Source organism: Lynx rufus, unplaced genomic scaffold (assembly GCF_022079265.1).
Source record: "Lynx rufus isolate CCGP_SWC_20201006 ecotype Redwood Valley unplaced genomic scaffold, mLynRuf1.p SCAF_1, whole genome shotgun sequence".
In the NCBI taxonomy this organism is placed as follows: domain Eukaryota; kingdom Metazoa; phylum Chordata; class Mammalia; order Carnivora; family Felidae; genus Lynx; species Lynx rufus.
In genome coordinates, this window is record NW_025814823.1 from 35,893,580 (window position 1) to 35,914,004 (window position 20,425).

The following is a 20,425-nucleotide window of genomic DNA, read 5'->3' on the forward strand; positions in this document are numbered from 1 at the left end:
CCTCCAGCCAATGCCATCTGGCTTCAGTTTCTTCTATTCTTTAGAAACTGCTCTTCCTGAGGTGGTTAACAGCACCTGTGTCCTCAGGCCAGGCCACGTTCAGCTGCTCCCCCATCCTTTCCTTACCTGGCCTTTCTGAAGCCTGGGGCTTGGTTCAAGCCCTTCCCAAGCTCCTTCCCAAGCTCCTCTTTCCTTTGCCTGCTTCATCCAAGTTGTGAAGCTCAGATGAGAGCTGCAAACTATCCTTCCCAGGAAAACTAATGACTGTCCCAGGCACAAATGATACCTTTCTCCTCCCTGTATCCTGGGGGAAGCTTCCCAGTCGCACCATTTCACTCAGTCTTAACTGTTTATCCTAAACAATTTCTTTGTCATTAAAACTGTAGATCTGCCAACCACTTGACATGTTTTTCACATTTGTGATTATGTCAATGCAACTTTAGTTCTCAAATGACAAAATTACAGTAAAAGTGGTTTCCTTTCAAGGATATACATGGAAAAATATAACATGTAAATAGAGAAAAATTGTCGCAAGTCAGTAATCAAACAACAAAATCAATTATCTTTTAATTTTTTTTGGGGGGGGGTTGTGGGCAGAAATTTGATTAAATCAAGAGATCCTCTCACTGGAAAAGAAAACATGCCCAAACACAAAATCTGAAAGAAAAGGACAGAGTTCAAGGAGCTTCTAAAGTCTGTCCACTGGCTCCTTCTACACTCAGATTCTGAACCTTCATCGTGAGAAAAGGGAGAAATTTAGAGTGGGCCAGAAATTTTGAAAGATCATGTAATTATAGTCCACCATGGAACACAAACAGAACAAAAGACATTAATCATAACAACTATTTCAGGGAAGTCAAGGACATTACTTTCCTTAAGCAGTAGACCTTTATCCCTTCTCACTCAATTTAGTTCCAGACTTCAGCACACATTTGTGAATGCTCATTAAATGAAAGGCATTTGCTATTTCTTGCATAAATGTCCTTTTAAAGCAACTTGAAGTCCTCACAGCTTGAGAATTTTTTAACCTGTTCGTGCTTAAGAGTGTATACGATAATGACTAAGCCAGAAGGTTGTCCCTGCCTTGACTATAAATTAGAAAGGCCATTCTCTTCTGCCCACGGGGCATGCTTATCTAGGAGGAGCCCTGCTGAGTCCATTCTTCCTTTTGCTTGAGTACATCGTAAATAGGAGAGACTGATATTTGAATAAAATGTGAAATCACCCAAATTGTTTTACACTCCTGGCCTAGAAAAATCTCCTTAAAAAATATTTAAGTCTTTTTTGACAGTTCCAGGTAGTATTTGATTCTGCTGGAAAGCTCCAGTGTAAGGGTGTCAAAAACAATTAGTATTTTATAATAGCTCCCTTTCTTTCTTAGGTAGTTAGTAGGGCACAAGTTCATCTGAAAAAGAACAAAAAATATTCTCAAGACAATGAGCCAATGACATTTAGCCAAATCATATAATTTTACTTTATTATTCTCTAGGCTCTTTCTACTTTAAATTCAGATACAGTTTAAAGAAATAAAAGTGTTGGTTGTCAACATTCACTTTGATAGATAAGGTCTTCTAGACAAGGAGTGGTTTGGTGTTGTCTTCACTGTTTTCAAACAAGCCTTAAGGCAGCTAGTGTTCCTAGACACTACTGAAAACCTTACTAACTCCATAATTCTGCCTCAAGACAAATTCTTGCTGTTTGGGGAAAGGTAGGTCAAGAAATAAAGAGAACCCAGGACTGAGTAGATTAGGGAGGGGGAGTGGTTATGTGTGAAGTTTTGATACATCAACCACAAAGCCAGTCTTGTATGCATCCCTTATTGTGTGGAGAAATATGCTAATTCAAAGATATCTAACTAGCTTCACTTTTAATTCTGACTTCAAATCTTAGAGTAGCAGAGCAGCTGTGCCTGGCGGCAATACAATCTTATTTCTATAAAAATCTTTCAAAGCTCCATATATAAGTGGAAGAGTAAAAATAGATAATCAAATCCAAATTAAGGCTATTAAGAATTGATTTAGTGTAAAGATAATATAGCAAGATTTTGTTTAGGTTATGGATGTTCACTAAAAATGTGTAATACTTGTTTGCCTAAAATTTTGATTATGTTTTATCTTATTTTGTCACAGTTAAATAGTTTTATCATTAGGGGTTTTAATTGCATATAGTTTATAGAATTCTTTCTGATTACTCTATATCCATTTAACTGAGGCAAAAAAATCCCACTGTACTAAAGAGAACCTTCTAATGAAGATGCAATCAAATTGCAGGCAGATGTACCACAAGGTGTGGCTTAATAGTTCACATTTGTGAATCCTTTGTTACAAATGTCTTACAGAGTCTACACAGTGTGCAGAGGCCAAGTCCTGGAAGAGGGTAGGAAGCAATGCATCCTGAAAAATACTAGTCACACAGTGGTAGATCACGGAGTTGTAGCAACAAACAAGCAACAAAAGGAGAAATAAAATGAGGAAATCAACTCTTTGCAAGTCTTCTTTCAACCTCCATAATGTTGGCTCCGCTATCGTGCAGTCTCCCAGACTTCTTCATCTTTCTTCTGTCTCTTGCTCACTTTGTTATCCACCTGTGTCCATTCCTGAGGTGTAGCACTTGACTTGCCATTCTCTAGATTCAAAGATTTTTCCTTTAGATAACTCAGTTACTGACACAGTGTTAGCAATTCTCTGTGAGGGTCTCTTAACCCACAGCTCTAGACCTGGCTTCTTCCCTCAAACCTTGGTAAGTTCTTTAATTCTCTCCCCATCCCCTTGCAGCCAATCTGTGTTGGCATCAAGATGGCTGTGAAATATTTCTGATTCTTTTCTCTCTCCTACATTTCTCACTTCAGTTCCAGAAAAATTGCTCGGACCTGTCATTTTCCTGCCCCCAAACCTCAACAGTCCAAATTCTTGATCTGGCATCAGACTCTCCATATACTTCATTCCTACCTGGTCCTATATTTTCAACCAGATGGTTTGATTCCCGAGCACCCAAATATGGTATAATCTTTATAAAAATGCACTAATAAATACTTTGAGTATCTTGACTGAAAAGGAAGTCTTACTATTTTCCACAGACCAAAGAAAATCTTCAGATTTGGAATGCACTGCATTCAGTAAAGAAATGAGATAATGCCCTGTACTCATTAGCAGATGCTTTCCTTTGTTTTATTTACTGTTGTTAAACTCTGCTTGATTAAGCAAGGGAAAGAAATCTAATTAATAAGCAACCCTCCACTTCTAAGGAGTGAATAATCCAATCAAGATTGAACTGCATCCTCCCTATTTGATGTAACACCTTTTGAAGCCTAGACCATTGATGATCAAATATCTCCTGATGACAGATAACATTTTAGGGAGGAGATGAGAGGGGGTTAACAGTGTTCACAGCTGGAGCTTTAGCAATTAGCATATTAAGTCCCACTTATTTGGGTGACATCCAACGACCTGATTCTGCTCAATATAGTACATTAATCGTTCCATTCAAACCTAAACATAAACATGTCTGTTCATTCAACACACTCTTACTAAACACCCATGTGTTAGGCACCAATGCAGCTAAGTGCCGAGGTTATAGCAGTAAACAAGTCAGATAGCTTTGATCGCCTTGTCCCCACCCTGATGGGACTCACACATAGAGTGGCAGACACTGAATAAGAATATTTTACAGGAAATGACTACTGCAAAATGGGAAAGCCACGGTGTTATTAGAGCATACAGTTTTACAGAGTTCAGGCTGGGGTTCATGAAGAGCCTCCTGAGAAAGTCCATAAATGTTGCTCTTTCTTGGCTCACCCTTGCCCTCCGGCTTTGGCCTCATTTCTACTCATCTCTCAAAACTCTGTCTGGATTTCAGGTCCTTCTAGAAGTCAAGTCTGCATTGTCCTCATAAGGTCTGGATCGGTCTTCCACACTTGTAGATATTCCCAAAACATTATGTATTACTTCTATCCTGGCATTAACCAAATGTATAGGAATTGCTACTCATCTGTCCCAAGTGCATGATGAACTCTTAGAAAGTATCTCTATATTGTAAGTGCCTAGCAAATGCTTAAGTTTTGCTAAATTGGGGCACCTGGGTGGCTCAGTTGGTTAAGTGACTTCAGGTCATGATCTCAAAGTTCGTGAGTTCGAGCCCCATGTTGTTGGGCTCTGTGCTGACAGCTCAGAACCTGGAGCCTGCTTCGGATTCTGTGACTCCTTCTCTCTCTGCCCCTCACCGGCTCACACTCTGTCTCCCTCTCTCTCAAAAATAAATAAACATAAGAAAAATTTTTTAAAAAACAAGTTTTGCTAAATTAATGAATGAATAAAGTTTTCGTGAGGAAAAATATTGGACATTTAGTTTCTGCTGAGGCTTTCACAGGCAACACAAAAGGTAAAAGAAGTTATGGTTTTAACCAAAGTATTTTTGGTAGCAATTTGGAGCACAGCACAAGGACTGGATCATTCATACTTGAAGTCATCTTCTGCCAAAATATACACTGGAACATTTTAGCTGCAAGGTCCCAGAGGATATTTTACCAGGATCTTCTAATTCTGAATTATAAGATGCCTGATGTCTGTATCTACATCTGTATGTGTATGCATAATCTAAAGCTCTATACAATCTGAATTTATACTCTATACAATCTAAATGTTCCATGGTCTTTCTAACAGAGTATAAGGTGGCTACCATTAATACAGATGTTTTGATACAGAGTTTATCAAAAGAAAAAGTGGTCATAATTCCAGAAGATGAGTCCTATCTAGAGGTTAAATCTGGGAACAAAAGACAAGATACACTGGAGGTTAAGACATATCTGAGAGGGTGAATCTCAATAGGTCAACCTTATGTCAAGAAGAGAAAAAAAATGTACACACATGGCTCATCAGCTCAAGGGGGTGAAGGGGAACAGATCCTGATTCAAGCAATTGTACTCAGGAGGGCAACATGGCAGAGAAATTAAGAAGTTAGAATCAAAAGTCAGACAGGTTCAGGTTCAAAACTTGGCACAGGACCATAAACAAACTTCTAGACCTATTTAATCTTTAGTTACTTTCAACAACGAAATGGAGATAAAAATATTGACTATCCGATAGGATTATTGCCAAGATTGAATAGGATGATACATATAAAAATTCTGCATAGTGCTTGGTATTTAGCAAGCCAAATAACTCAGCAGACATTAACTTATTATTAATACCTTTACAGATATTATTTTACTAAGGATATAAGCCAAGTTTAAAATAATTGTATAAAATCTTAGAAATCTTTAAAAATAGGTTATGAGATAATATGAATTACTATATATGCATGTAGAAAATATCAGACATTAGTTTTAAGTACATATGAAAGCAGATTAAAAAGTAAAATAGGTTTGAGTTACATTTCATTCACTTAGTTCAGTTGTAGGGTTAGCTTTTTCAAAACAACAAGGAATGCTTAAATAGCAAGATTACAAAATACTCTGAAATATCATCTTTTTCTAAAAATAATCATGATCCTTGCTGCAATCATACTTTCCTTAAAAAAATCTACACTTTTCAACATGCAGTCAAGTAAATCTAACTTCTTTATACACAGAGTTCTTAAAGAGTAACTGGTCATTTGAATTTTTCCCCATGTGGTTAGAAATATGAAGGGAAAACACAACAGAAATATTGATAGAAAATAAGTTTTAAAAAGACTTTAATCCACTGCATTTATATTAGAAGAGACTTCGACCTCTGTGATACATCGATTTCCATTGGTTTGCTATATAATCTATTCGCTTAATTATCACAGTAGTCTTAGAACTTCAGATAGCACATGACAACTTGAATAAAGATAGAAATGCAAGGTTCATCTGCTTTTATGCAATGCACCGAAATACCACAATTTATAAGTAATTATAGATGAGCCTTTATAGACTGGACACTTTACTGACATTATAGTAAGAAAAGGACTAGGTTCCCCAGGCCAATGCATAAAATTATCTTGAATAATATTCCTCTACATAATACCTAAAGTACTTACTTTATTTTTTTTTAAATTTTTTTTTCAACGTTTATTTATTTTTGCGACAGAGAGAGACAGAGCATGAACGGGGGAGGGGCAGAGAGAGAGGGAGACACAGAATTGGAAACAGGCTCCAGGCTCTGAGCCATCAGCCCAGAGCCTGACGCGGGGCTCGAACTCACGGACCGCGAGATCGTGACCTGGCTGAAGTCGGACGCTTAACTGACTGCGCCACCCAGGCGCCCCTAAAGTACTTATTTTAAATTAAGCATAGCATGGGTATATGTATGCCATTATAATCATGCCATGGTCATTGTGTTGGCTGTGGGTCTTTGATGATTCACAATACGGGCTGCATTGTTTATTTTATGCATTTTATTACCAATAAAAAGTAATCCAATGTAGCCGTATGTAATCAAAAAAGAAATGTGATGGGAATCAGAGTTGCATTTTGGTCATATTTATGTCACTAACTAGCTCTGTACTCCTGGGAAGTTTTCAGCTTCTCTCAGTTTCTACTTATTCATCTACAAAACAAAATAGTCTCTAGGGTCCCAGGATAGCTCTATTCTCCAGAATTTTTGCCATTATTTACCATGTCACAATGACTCCAAATCATAAACCCAAATTTAGGAATTACTTAATTACCTACAGTGAATATCTCTGACATACTACTACAATTCCTTTTTCTACTGTTAGTGTAGGGAAAGGGCAAACGGTAACAAACACATACTGTTGAAAAGACTCAGAAGACCTATTTAAAAATTTGCTGTAGATTTTACCTTTCCTCTCATTTATTAAACATCTACTGTATACATTTTACCTTGAGCAGTAAGCATCTATCCATCTATTAAGATTAATTACCCACATTCTCATCTTTTTCTTTTTTACTTCACAAATTTTTTTAGGCTACCCTAAAAATTTGACACAGATTTCTATACTCCGTCACACATTCACATTTCCAGCAATTAACTCATCTGCACCCAAAACAACCCTTCAGTGCAAATCTGTCAAGTATTTTTTCGATTTATAAATCTGGCATACTTTGGTGACAATCTCACTCTGTATAAATGACAATGGTAGTCAATAAACTTGCTTATGACTATGGAAGGTAAGCAGAATCCTGTAATATGGGACAGTGAGAGAAAGGGAACCGACATAAATAAAACCAAGTCAACATGAACTGGCACCTTGAAGAGAAGAAGAGGGCTCCATGCAGGTGGTGTGCAGAGGTTGGTCAGGGACTTTTGAAAGCAGTCAATCTCAGCTAAGTATCAGAGACTAAGTTAACCCACCTTTTTGGTGATTCTGGTACATCCTTCCACAATAATAACACATGAGGCTCATCTGTGTTAATGATTTTGTCAAAATGCTAGTCACAGTATTTCAGACTTTACTGGCAAATATGGTAGAGTAAAATAGGTAACAGATTCAATATTTCAAATTGTATCCTGATATAAAGTAAATCCTATGTAAAATATTACTTTGAGAGCATACTGCTTTTGAAAGGATACATTGGACAACACTGATCAAAAATGTGTGACATAATCTCAGATAATAATTTTAAAAAATTCATCTGAGATCTGAAAGAACTCTACATACCACCTCAAGGCAATGATGTAAGCATGAAACGTGAATATACAATCTCATAGCAAATAAGTACAGCTACACATTTCTCCTATTATAGCTGTATCTAAATGTGAGAACTTCCCAGCAGCCTATTAAAATAATAGATCAATAGGATAAAAGTAGATAAGAAGAATGTGCAATTTATGAATGCGGTTTATTACCATGGTTACAAACTTTCAGAACAGGCCTCTGAGACATGGGACTGAAACTTCGCCGAATATCTGTTAAAAAAAGATAGAGAGAGAAAGAAAATTAATATAGAGGTCTGTTCATCTCAAAAAGTGTTACAGTATTAGACTGTTTTCAAAGGTGAAATAGGTCGGGACCCAAAGCAATGCTTCAATACCCTGAAATACTTGAAGCAATGATGTTATGACTTTTACTTCCCATTTAATTATGCTACTGTAAACTCCACTGGGATAAGGTGCATATGGTTCTTTAGATGAGACTTGTCACACTAATCAAGATTTTCTAGGTTCAGTGCTTTGATTTGTTAATGTGCCACTGACATCGGCCAACTGGAATGCTTCTCTCTCTGACATTTGTCACTGCAAGGGAAGGATTAAGCAAACTCATGGAACTTCTGAAGAGTTGTTGCCCACAGCACTACATGCTTGACACATGACTTAAAAAGAATTAAAAGGAAGGAAAAAAAGGTTGTTCTTTGTGATAGTTCCCTAGAAAGTAACATGAAACAAGTATAATGTTCACCTTTTGGCTTTGGTGTCCTTTTTCTTCGGTCGCGGAAGGCAGCCCCCGACTGCAAAGCCTCCAGCAGACTATCCATCACTCCTGTCTCATCACCCTCTGTGAAAAGAGATGCAGGGAATTCTATCAGCCCTCGGGGTTACCATAGCAATGTCAAAGCATACACAGAAGCTGGTGATGGTGATGGTAGGGGGAAGAAAGATCAGATGCCAGGACTAAACCAGCAATTTTAAGATAAGATAGGACTTTAACTCTCTCATAAATCAAATATCTTTTAATGAAATCTGTCTCATTAGTGTCTGCGTTACTGTCCACTAAAGAGGACCGGGTTCCATTGATTCACTTCAGAGGACTGCTTTTATAGTCTGGCGGCACAATAACTTTAAATAGAATGCGGTTCTAGTCATATCTGTGTCGCGGGTTATCATAAATCACATTTCCCTTGTAGAAATGGGTTATTTTCAAAGCACCAGCTTCTATTCTAAAATCGGCCAGGTGTAGGAGAATGTTCTTGTTGTTGTTATTGAGAACTCTGCTGCCTAAACTCATTGCACAAAATTATATTTCCAGGTTAACTATTGTGAACATGCTCCCAACAACTGACTTTTCATATCAGAAGATAATCGCCCCCTGACTTAGGTGACACGGAATAATCACTACAAACTTTTACAGAATGTATGAAAAGTTTGTCTTCTGTAATGAAAAATAACAGAAGAGGCTCTCAAATACCTAAAATATTTCATCCCACTATGATTAGTTTAAATTGATACTCTGTATATATTTACCGAAAGATGTGGTTATAGAGTCAATTCTCTCTGCAAAGAACAGATTATTTTGTAATATTTACAGCTATTTATAGCTGTCAAAGCTAAATATTATTGAAAAGCAGTGGGAAAAAGAAAAGCTTCAAAGAAACTGCTGGCCCAATCCCAAATTCAAGGAAATGCCCAAGACTTTTTGGTCCCTCGGAAAGAGGTTACTCGTAGGCATTCTCTACAAAATTGTGTGACTGCTATACGTTACATGGAAAGTAACAGAAAACTATTTTCCTCTCATTTTTTAAAATTTCTTTTTATTGAGACACAATCCCTTCATTTGGAACAGATGACAAATGAATGCAGGAGAGTACAGATAGCAAACATTTACAGTTTATAAACAGATATATAAATATAAATATGCACTGGCCCCTTTCCATCTGGTTCTATCTCATATTTTTAGAAAAGTACTAAATTTTGTAGGTGTAATTTTAAAAAAAGGTGGGTGATAAGTAGAGTATTTGGAGGTTAATTTTCATATAAATTTAATTCTGAGGTGGCTTGATGGCTATTTTAATTAAAATGCATCACAAATTTCAGTCACTTTAATTAGTAATTAGCGATCTTCAAAAATTTACACTCAAACTTAAAAAAAAAAAAACCTGCAAGGAATGTCAGGTATGTAAGGTTGTAGATATATTTTGTTTGTAAAAGGTAACATTTTAAAAACCTAAAAGTTTAAGAAAGCAAGCATGAGAATAATGGCATACACTTTAAGGGGGGAAAAAAGAGAACTACAAAAAAAATTTGAACTTTCCTTAGTAAGTTTACTGTTGGTAATGACATAGTGATTCTGAAACTATTATGTTTATATCATAAGACTGAGGAGATAGGTATACTCACCGTGGGAAACGATACACAAGTATGGAATAGGTGAGGAAGAACCACAAAGTGTTGGAATGCTAGTACAACTATCACAGAAGATCAGGGTTTTTAAAAAACACGTTTCCTAGCTTTCCAAAATAACCCAGAAGTAATGACACTGTGATAGCAAAGAGCATGTCTGGTCTCCAGATCTTGATTTCTGAATACCATTCTTAATGGGAACCAGAATACGTAGAGAAATGACTGATTCTGGTGCTGAGACCAAGAAAGTGTGAACAAGAAAGGCATTGATGCACCAGAAGATAATTGAGCGCTCAAGGACAGACAGGGATGTGTCAAAAGGGCAGAGGAGAGCCAGACTGAAAGACAGCCTTGGCCAAATTTTGGATGACACGAGTACTAAATGAGTAATAATGGAGATGGATTATTACACATTGGGGGAAAAAAAAACAATTATGCATCCATATTGATACTAAAAAATTAGAAATAAATATAGGGGGAGAGAAAGCTCCTCTTTACAAAAGAATGTCAACCACTAGGTGTCAAAGATACAGGGGAAATAGAAAATTCACTATTTTATAACTCACATAACAAGAACTGAATGAGGCAGATATCATCAATGGGTGCAGAAACCATTGTGTACAAGTCTGCAAAGGAACAGGAGTTGGAGAAATCTGGCAGATATCACCTTACCCAAATACTCAAATCTGACATCAAATTTGGTAACGACTCCTTTCTCAAGTGAAGCACTAAGACAGATACAACCTGTGTGGTACTTTGCAGAAAAAATATTTACCCTGAATCTAAATGTAAGGAAACAATCACAGAAATCCAAAGTTGGGAACATTATGTGAAATGACTGGCCTGGCCTGGGTTCTTAATAACTACCAATTATGAAAAAGGAGAAGGAGAGAGGGAGGAAAGGAAGAAATTAGGGAGCTGTCCTAGATTAAAGGAGATTAAAGAGATATGACAACCAAATGCAATACACAATATTTGATTAGCTCTTAGACTATAAAAAAAAAAAGTTATGATTTTATTGAGATAACTGGGGAAATTTTAAAATGGACTAGATGTTAAAGAATTACAGCATACCGATGTTAAAATACCTGAATAAGATAATTACATTATCATTAGGTAGGTTAATCCATTTGTTCTGAGCAGATAGATACCGACACATTTAGGCTCACAGAACAACTTACACCCCCACGTTTCCATGTTTTCTATTTCATGTCCTTGAACATGCTGTTCTCTTTACATAGAACATCTTTCCCTTTCCTTCACCAAGCTAACTTCTTCTCCTTTAAGACAGAGAACCAAGAGCCCTTCCGTGATCCATGTGGGCTGAACTGGGTGCCCCTCTGTGTCCTAATGGTATGGGGTACCGACAGCAATAAATCCTTTACAATATAATTTACTTGACAGTTTTTACCACTAGACTGAGTTCACTGAGGACAGAGATTATGGCTTTTTCAGAAAAATCCCAGTATTGCACAGAAAATGTTCCTTAATATATGCTGACCATATTAACAAGTGAAGCACTAATAGGGCCAAATGGAAGGAAAAAATCACGCAGGAAAATAAAGGTCTCATGTGGAAAGGGGGCCAGGGAAGTGGTGGGAGTACATTCCTACCACCATTGTAAACAATGCAGCACTGTTTCTTCCTCTTCCCTTGTCTCCTACATCCATTCAGTTGCCAAACAGTATACACGCCTAAATATCTCAAGGATTGATCAACTGTTTCCTTTTCTGACTAAACTTTAAGTTCAGTGTCCAGAATTGAATTAATTTTTTTTAATGTTTATTTATTTTTGAGAGACAGAGAGTGAACAGGGGGAGGGCAGAGAGAGGGAGACACAGAATCCGAAGCAGGTTCCAGACTCAGCTGTCAGCACAGAGCCTGATGTGGGGCTTGAATTCAACAAGCTGTGAGATCATGACCTGAGCCGGAGTCGGATGCTTAACCGACTGAACCACGCAGGTGCCCCAGAACTGAATTATTTTTCACCCAAAATAGTGCATGAGTTGCCAGGAGTCACATTGTGTCTAGTTAATCCCAAATTCAAATTTATCTCATATAGCACCAGTAAGCTCTGAAGCAGAACTAGGATCTTCAATCCCCTAGTCACAAATTTTCAGTATCTCTCACTTCCCACAATATAAAGTACCAACTCTTTCACTTGTCCCAACACTTGATTCCAATTGCTTTTCCAATCTTATATCCTCCAACTTCATGACCTGCTCTTTAGCTAAAGGCAACTTCAAAGCTGTGGTTCTTTACAAACCTCTCTCCCATCCTTCACTCTCCACATGGAAGTTCTGTGCTTTAGCCTCCCAGAGCTGATGGCATTTTTTGGCCTTCACTCCCACAGCGTAATGGAAAGAATATAATACGGAAGTAAGGAGACACGCATTCTAGTCTGAGGTCTCAACACACTACCTGTGAGACACTGGACTAGTTATAAAATCATTCCTGACAAGTGTAATAGAAAGAATACCTTTCTAGGGTTAATGAGAGAATCAAATGAGATAATACAAAAGAAAGCACTTGATAAATTGCTAAGTGATATAAAAATGTAGGGGAATAAATTCATAAATGAACTCCACAGCACACTACAGCAAGTTTATGCAATATTTGATTGTGTTTCAGGCACTGTTTTAGATACATTATAAATTAAATAACTTTTACAGTGTATTTTACTATGTTCTTGAATATCATCATTTCTAAGGGAAACTGATCAGAAGTACCTATGAGAAGTAGGCCCTGGAATGGGAAAATATATTTACAAATGACATATCAGATAAAGGGTTAGTATCCAAAATCTATAATGAACTTATCAATCTCAACACCCGAAAAACAGATAATCCAGTGAAGAAATGGGCAGAAGACATAAATAGACACTTTCCAAAGAAGACATCCAGATGGCCAACAGACACATGAAAAATGCTTAACATCACTCATCATCAGGGAAATACAAATCAAAACCACATTACGATACCACCTCATACCGGTCAGAGTGGCTAAAATTAACAACTCAGGAAACAACAGGATGTGGAGAAACAGGAACCCTCTTGCACTGTTGGTGGGAATGCAAACTGGTACAGCTGCTCTGGAAAACAGTGTAGAGGTTCCTCAAAAAGTTAAAAATAGAACTACCCTATGACCCAGCAATAGCACTGCTAGGAATTTACCCAAGGGATATAAGAGTGCTGATGCATAGGGGCACATGTACCCCAATGTTTATAGCAGCACTTTCAACAATAGTCAAATTATGGAGAAAGCCTAAATGTCCATCAGCTGATGAATGGATAAAGAAGATGTGGTTTATATATACAATGGAATACTACTTGGCAATGAGAAAAATGAAATCCTGCCATTTGCAGCAATGTCGATGGAACTGGAAGGGATTATGCTAAGTGAAATAAGTTAGAGAAAGACAGAATATCATATACGTTTTCACTCATATGTGGAACTTGAGAAACTTAGCAGAATACAATGGGGGAGGGGAAGGGGGAAAAATAGTTACAAAAAAAAGAGGGAGGGAGGCAAACCATAAGAGACTCTTAAATACAGAAAACAAACTGAGGGTTGATGGGGGGAGGGGAAAATGGATGATGGGCATTGAGGAGGGCACTCATTGGGATGAGCACTGGGTGCTGTTGTATGGAAGCAATGAATCATGGGAATCTACCCCTAAATCCAAGAGCACACTGTAGACACTATAAGTGGGCCAACTTGACAATAAATTATATTAAAAAAATAAAAAACAAAAAACAAAAAAAAATTAAAAAAAGATACTGTTAATCACAAATAAAATTTTTAAAACGTGCATTTAGAATATTCATTCAACATATCCTTACTGAGGGCCTACTGTGTGCCAGGATATTATTAGGCACTAAAAATACCTAGGCCCCAAGAATTAACAAGACATGTCTTCTGATCACAAGAAGCAGAACAGTGTGACAGTAAGGGAGGGATCTGGACGAACTACTGGATGTAAGGTTTCCTAGTGAATTACGAGCTGACACATAAGCAGGAGTTAGTCATGGCAAAACGAGAGACGGAATAGCATACCTGGCAGAAGGGATAGCAGGTGCAAAGGCAAAAGATATGAATAAAAACAAAAGTGAGCTATAGTAAAGTATTGAGATGATTTATATTTACATGATTCTAATACAAACCTAATAACTCAGATTTACATAACTCTAATACATTATTCCTCTGCAAAGAGAAACAAACATTAGCTATTTTTTAATTGTAGACTAGAATTCAATTTCCCTAACTACAAGTCAGTTCATATTCAAAATATTTATAGCCTGTTTCCTGCTGTGAACTCTTTTAAATAAATACACTAACTGTGATAGTCAAAGCTTTGCTACGTCTGAATAATAGATCACCTTGTTTAATTAGTAAATGGTATTTTAAAAAATCGTACAGTGCCAAGGTAAATGGAGAAGGGAGAGCTAAGGATGAGTTACCTGTGAAGCAGAATCAATAGGACGTGCAGACAAGGAGAGGGGAAGCAGCTAAGGAGTCACACAGTCTGAGGTCTCTGGGGCCTATGACTAGAGGAGTAGAAAATATGGAAATATTTTCAAATAATATTGAGTTTGGTGGAGAACAAATATTGAACATAACGAGTTTCCTTTTGGACGTGTGAGTACAAGGTGCTAGCAGGGACCTCCTGATAACTTCTGAAAGTAACCTGGAAATTCTGGCCTCAAATTCAGACAAAAATTTCAGTACTATTTCCGGAAATCATTTCTGTATTACAAAAGACACTTGCTCAGCACTCTCGGCCAGACCCTGAGAAAGGTCCTGAAATACCAGGGGTGACTTTATCCTTGCCTCACAGATGCTAGTGGTCCTCTGGAAGTGCATAGGACTGAATCGGGAGAGGCGGCATCTTGAGAACCAGTGACATTTTATAAAGAGGAGAAAAGAGAAAAGGCAGGGACCTGGTAAAGTTTGTTCTGTCCTTTATTTCACTTTTCCCAAACCAAGGCAGAACACTGAAAGTACAGATAACAACAGATGCAGAGAAAATCCTGAAAGGTTCCAGAACATTAAAAACAAACCATATAGGCTGCATACAAAGTATAAAATCAGAATAGAACTGGATTTCTCAATAGCAACACTGAGTTCCAGAAGACAAGATACAGATTTCAAATTCTGAAAGAGAAAGTATTTCCAATGAAGAAATGGTTACATGGCCTAGAAGTGGAGGATAGAAAATGAACACGCAAGTTTCTGACCACTCGCTCATAAAAAACTACTGAAAGGCGTGCCTCTGCAAAAAAGGGAAGAAAGTAAGATAAAACAAAAAACAAACAAACATGGGATCTAGGAAAGGGGAGGGGACAGAACAGCAAAGTGGGAGAAAAAAAATTCTCAAGATAGTACTTGTGTCCCCGGCTCAGAGCAGCCGCCAATTCAGATCACATGGGAGAAAAAGGCAATGGAGGAGAGAACCGTAGCCAAAGAACTAAAAGCAAATCTGCTGTGTTGAACCATTTGCAAAAATGACTGCTGCTGATTAAACAGACGTGTCTGAGAGTCTGGATAAAACAGTGACAGATATACCCAAGTACTAAGCAAATTAAGAAAAAAAAAAGTATAAATCTAGAAATAACACTGTTGCCCAACGGGAAACAATCATGGAATACTAACTGGAGGAATAAGGAGTATTTCCACAGTTGTGCCATTATAAACACTGGTTATTCTTTGACTATCAGGTATGATACAGTTGTAATGTGAGGACGTCAGGGGTAGAGGAAAAGGGTACAAGGTCGGCAGAAAGCAAAAGGAAACTAAATCGTCACTGACCGGGAACTCAGTAATGCCTAAAACAAATTAGCAATAGTCTAAGCATATTATCTAGAAATAGAGAAGAGGTAAATAAATACCAGGAAAAAAAAAATCCTAAGAATTAAAAGTGGTTACCTCTGAGAAGTGGAAGGCAGTAGAGAAGAGGGAAAATACGCTATAAGCTTAACATATTTCATTTAGGAATTTGCAGACATTATGTTGATATATATAAAGTAACGCCAGCAACAAAAGATTTCATGACAGGAAAAGATGACCAGGGAGGTGGAGATGAAGGAAGTTGATTTTTGGCCTAACTGTGCTTTCCTCTGAGAAGGGGAGGAGGAGAGGTAACAAATGGAATAACACAACATCATGAGCACCGTGATGGAGATCTCCAGCCCAGGAGGGACACTTGGTGTGGGACGCAGGAAGAAAGAACAGCAGTCAGAGAAGGCTCCCTGGATACCCAAGACTTAAAGAGTTTTAGGTCTGCCATGGCTTTCTGAAGGCGGAAGACCCTGCTCGAGCTCAAAGAACAGGCAGAGGTTCTGGAGGGTCCAGAAACACTTGGCGGGCTCAGATGTCCATGGGAGTGGAGAGCAGGGTCCCCGAGGAGCAGTACTGAGAGGTGCTGAGGGCACAGGGAGGGGACAGCTCCCCACGCACTGAAATAGGCCCAGGAATTTGGGGTTTGCCTTTAAAGGAGCCATCAATTTATTTTAACCTAGGACCTAACATGGTCAAATTCCCATTTTAGAAAGATCACTGTGAGGAGGGATAACATGGAAGGCAAGGTTTGAGGATTTCAGTCTAGGCAAACGTGATCACAGGGCCCAAGGAAGGAATGGAAGTGTTGAAAATGCAAAAGAGAAAGGAAGAACAGAACAATCTTGGTCAGCCTGGGTGGAAGTATTAAAAAATAAAGAAAAAAAAATAAAGTTGAGGTTAATTTCCAGGTGTCTAGCTTGGCTAACTAGCTAGCTAGCTATGGATTGATAATATTCCCCAAGTAATGACTCATGCTTGTCTGGTGGTAGAATGGGGCTGAGCCTAGAGAGGTATTCATTTTTGGATATGTTGAGGTGTTCATGAGATGTCTAACTGCAAGTGATTCAAGGTGTTCAGGAGGCTGATGGTGCCTTAGGTTTAACATTAGAGGCAGAACTGGTTACCCTAACAGTTTTAACTTAGAAACACAGTGGTTGTACTTGAAGCTATAGGAAAGAGCATAGTGAAAAGGTAGAGAACACAAGTTTTGAATTCAAACAACTTGGATTGAAACACTGGCTTTCCAATTAGCCATCTGTGTGACTCAGGGCAAATTACTTAACTCTACTAACCCTCATTTTTTTTCTCTTAACTTTCGTGTGGAAATAATAATAGTACCTGCTTCACAAAGGCTATTGGAGGATTAAAAGAGATACATCATGTCCAGGCACAAAAGAGAGTGCCTGGCACAGAGTAAGGGCTTAATGTCAGTTGATCTGTGGTGTGCTAGTTGTTGAAATGGCAGAGTGCGTGATCTCTTAGGAAGAGAGCGTGCAGTAACATGAGCTCTGAGGATAAGCCACAAGGCAAACTAATGTGTAAAGGGAATGTAGGAAGAAATGAGCGTTCACAGCCTGTGACCATTTCCCATTGTGTTTACTTTGCATGCACTTTGAGAGCTCCCATTTTTACCCCATTGTCCCCTACACATCTTCTGTAACTCACCACATTTTATAGGGCTTCAGCGGCAGGAAGAGATATAACGGAACTGGGAGCGGGGCTACGGAAGAAAAGCTCAGTCTCTCCAAAGAATTGTTGAAAAGTGTGCCGCTGATGCACAAAATTCATAGGCTCATAGTTTAACCCAACTCCTTCTAAAAGAAACAGTGACAGTTGCCCTTACAAAATTTCATGAATTATTTTTCTATGCTGCTGGTTATAGACCTTCTGGGAACCAGATTGTATCTGCTTTACTTGGTAACCCAGTTCAGTCTTTAACCTAGAACAAAGCTCAAAATATGACTTAAACCAGACAGCAAAAAGACAGGAATAACTTAAAGTCTTTGAACTTGTCTTAATCTAGTTGTGAAAGTGAAAATTTGAGTCAAGGGAGTTAGAAAGCCAATTTTCATTGGGATTTAACTGATAAAATGATAATTAGAACAGTTCTCTTTTATACTGTAGTTAAGTGGTTCAACCATAAGTAGAATTTTTATTAAAAAAACCCAAGATTTTAGGGATGCCTGGGTGGCTCAGTCATGGAGCATCGAACTCTTAGTTTTGGCTCAGGTCATGATCTCACAGTTCGTGGGATCGAGCCCCCTATTGGTCTGTGTGCTGACAGCACAGAGCCTGCTTGGGATTCTCTCTCCACACCTCTCTCTCTGCCCCTTCCCTGCTCCTCCCCCTCTCAAAATAAATAAATAAACATTAAAAAAAAAAACCCTTAATATTTTTATATATTTTTTCTCCACTATTCTTCATTATTTGCACAATTTGAATTCAACACATTTCCTGTTATAACTTAGAAGGAAAAAAATTAAAATCTTTTATAAAGGGATCCTGGGTGGCTCCGTCAGTTGAGCATCCGACTGGCTCAGGTCATCATCTCGCAGCTTGTGAGTTCGAGCCTTGCATCAGGCTCTGTGCTGATAGGTCAGAGCCTGGAGCCTGCTTCAGATTCTGTGTCTCCCTCTCTCTCTGCCCCTCCCCTACTTGTGCTCTGTCTGTCTCTCTCTCAAAAGCAAATAAACATTAAAAAACAAAATAAAATAAATCTTTTATAAAGAAGTTTTTACTGTTTTCAGTTTTGTTTTTTTTTTTCTTTTAAAATAGAACGGTTAAGAACAAAATCAAGGACTCAAAGTGCTGGGCTTGAATCATGGCTCTTGCTCTTACCAGCTGTGTGCCCCTTAAGGACCATCTTGTGCTTTCCCATCTCTTCATTTAGGAGGAGGAGGAGAAGAGCATCTACCTCAAAAGGTTGTTTTAAGGATTAAGTGAGCTAACACATGTGAAAAGCTTACAATCGTGTCTCACACATGGTAAGGCCTCAATAGATATTAACTGCCATTTTTAATATTATGATGACTATTCTTACTCACCAATATGGTACACATTGCTGACTGGCCACTGCAAGACATCCATTCCCTACCCTCTCCTTGTTTGCTTCCACTATGGAGGCTGGAAAAGTTAAAACCTTATTTTCTGAGGCTCCCTAGTAGCAAAGCTAAGGGTGGCCATGTAATGCATTTCTGACCAATGAAATTTAAGTGGACATCTGCTAGAGTGCTTCTAGGAAGAAAAAAGAGGCATATGTTGATAACCTCTCTACTTCTGCTTCCTATCTTGAATATCTACTGGAGCTATGACATAGCTCTGTCTGAAATCACATGTTACTACTTATTTCTTGCTATCTTGAATATGCTTGGTCCTGTCGCAGCCACCTTGTGTCATCTTGTAACTCTTGAGCACATACCGTGGGGCCATTTTTACAGTTGCTCTGGATAAAATATAGGCTATCTTTTCAAAGCTTCAGTAAAAACATATTTTACAGGTATATTTAAACAAATAAACCATGTTTATTATACTATTTATTATATTGTATGCAAATTGGAATCTAATTTTACATTTTATACTAAATAAAGTTAAAGAAGTATTTGTAAAATAAAGTATTTTTCTCAAATGAACTCTCTGGTCTTCAAAAAAAATATACAGGGGTGCCTGGGTGGCTCTGTCGGTTAAGCATTCAACTTCAGCTAAGGTCATTTTCTCACGGTTTGTGGGTTCAAGCCTCATGTCGGGCTCTGTACTGAAAGTTTGGAGCCTGGACACTGCTTCAGATTCTGTTCTCTCTTTCTCTGCTCCTCCCCCACTTGTGCCCCCCACCTCAAATAAATAAACAAACATTTAAAAAATACATCCATTATTGGATGTCATAAATAAAGCATGATTCTATTTTAATTATGTAAACCAGGCAAAAAAGGTAATATAAATATACTGTAACAAATCATATTGCATTGCCATTCATTTTTAATTTCCCAATTTCTTACAATTTAGGTTGTTGTAAAAAAAAATGATGATTCCATCATCACAGTCATTTAATTAAACTCATGAAGATAACCCATGTATCTTCTTCTGAAATCTTTTTTAGAGTTCTTTCATTTCTAAAACTAATGTAAACAAGTGGCAAAACTCCAGGAGAATAAATAAGTTACTTGTGTGCTCATTTAATTCTCTTTTCAAATAAAAAGGGCAGAACCAGGCGCCTGGGTGGCTCAGCTGGTTGAGCATCTGACTCTTGATTTTGCTCAGGTCCTGCTCTCATAGTTCTGTGAATTGAGCCCATGCTCAATTCTGTGAATTGAGAGCATGCTGGACTCTCCCTCTTTCTCTGCCCCTCCCCCACTCTCCCTTTCTCTGTCTCCTTCAAAATAAATAAATAAACTTAAAAAAGGGGCACAATCATTTTCAGAATGTCAACATACTTAACGCACAAGATTTAAAAGTGACCGTATATAATCAATAAATGAGTTTGTTATTACAAAATAATACAGCAGGTGGGCTGTATGAAATAGACATCCCACATTTAAAAAACAAAAAAACAAAAAACACTTCAGTAAGGGACACCTGGGTAGTTCAGTCAGTTAATTGTCCTACTTTGGCTCAGG

The 20,425-nt window shown here is 37.9% G+C and overlaps 1 protein-coding gene across 1 annotated transcript in view; it reads right to left on the bottom strand.

Moving 5' to 3' along the window:
- Positions 1-20,425, bottom strand: part of DIAPH3 (diaphanous related formin 3) — a 505,118-nt gene that overhangs the window by 125,216 nt on the left and 359,477 nt on the right. Inside the window, exons 25-26 of the mRNA XM_047080525.1 lie at positions 8,320-8,415; positions 7,770-7,829 (exon numbers count right to left, since the gene is read on the bottom strand). Coding sequence (XP_046936481.1) covers positions 7,770-7,829; positions 8,320-8,415 — 156 coding nt within the window. The remainder of the gene's footprint in view (positions 1-7,769; positions 7,830-8,319; positions 8,416-20,425) is intronic.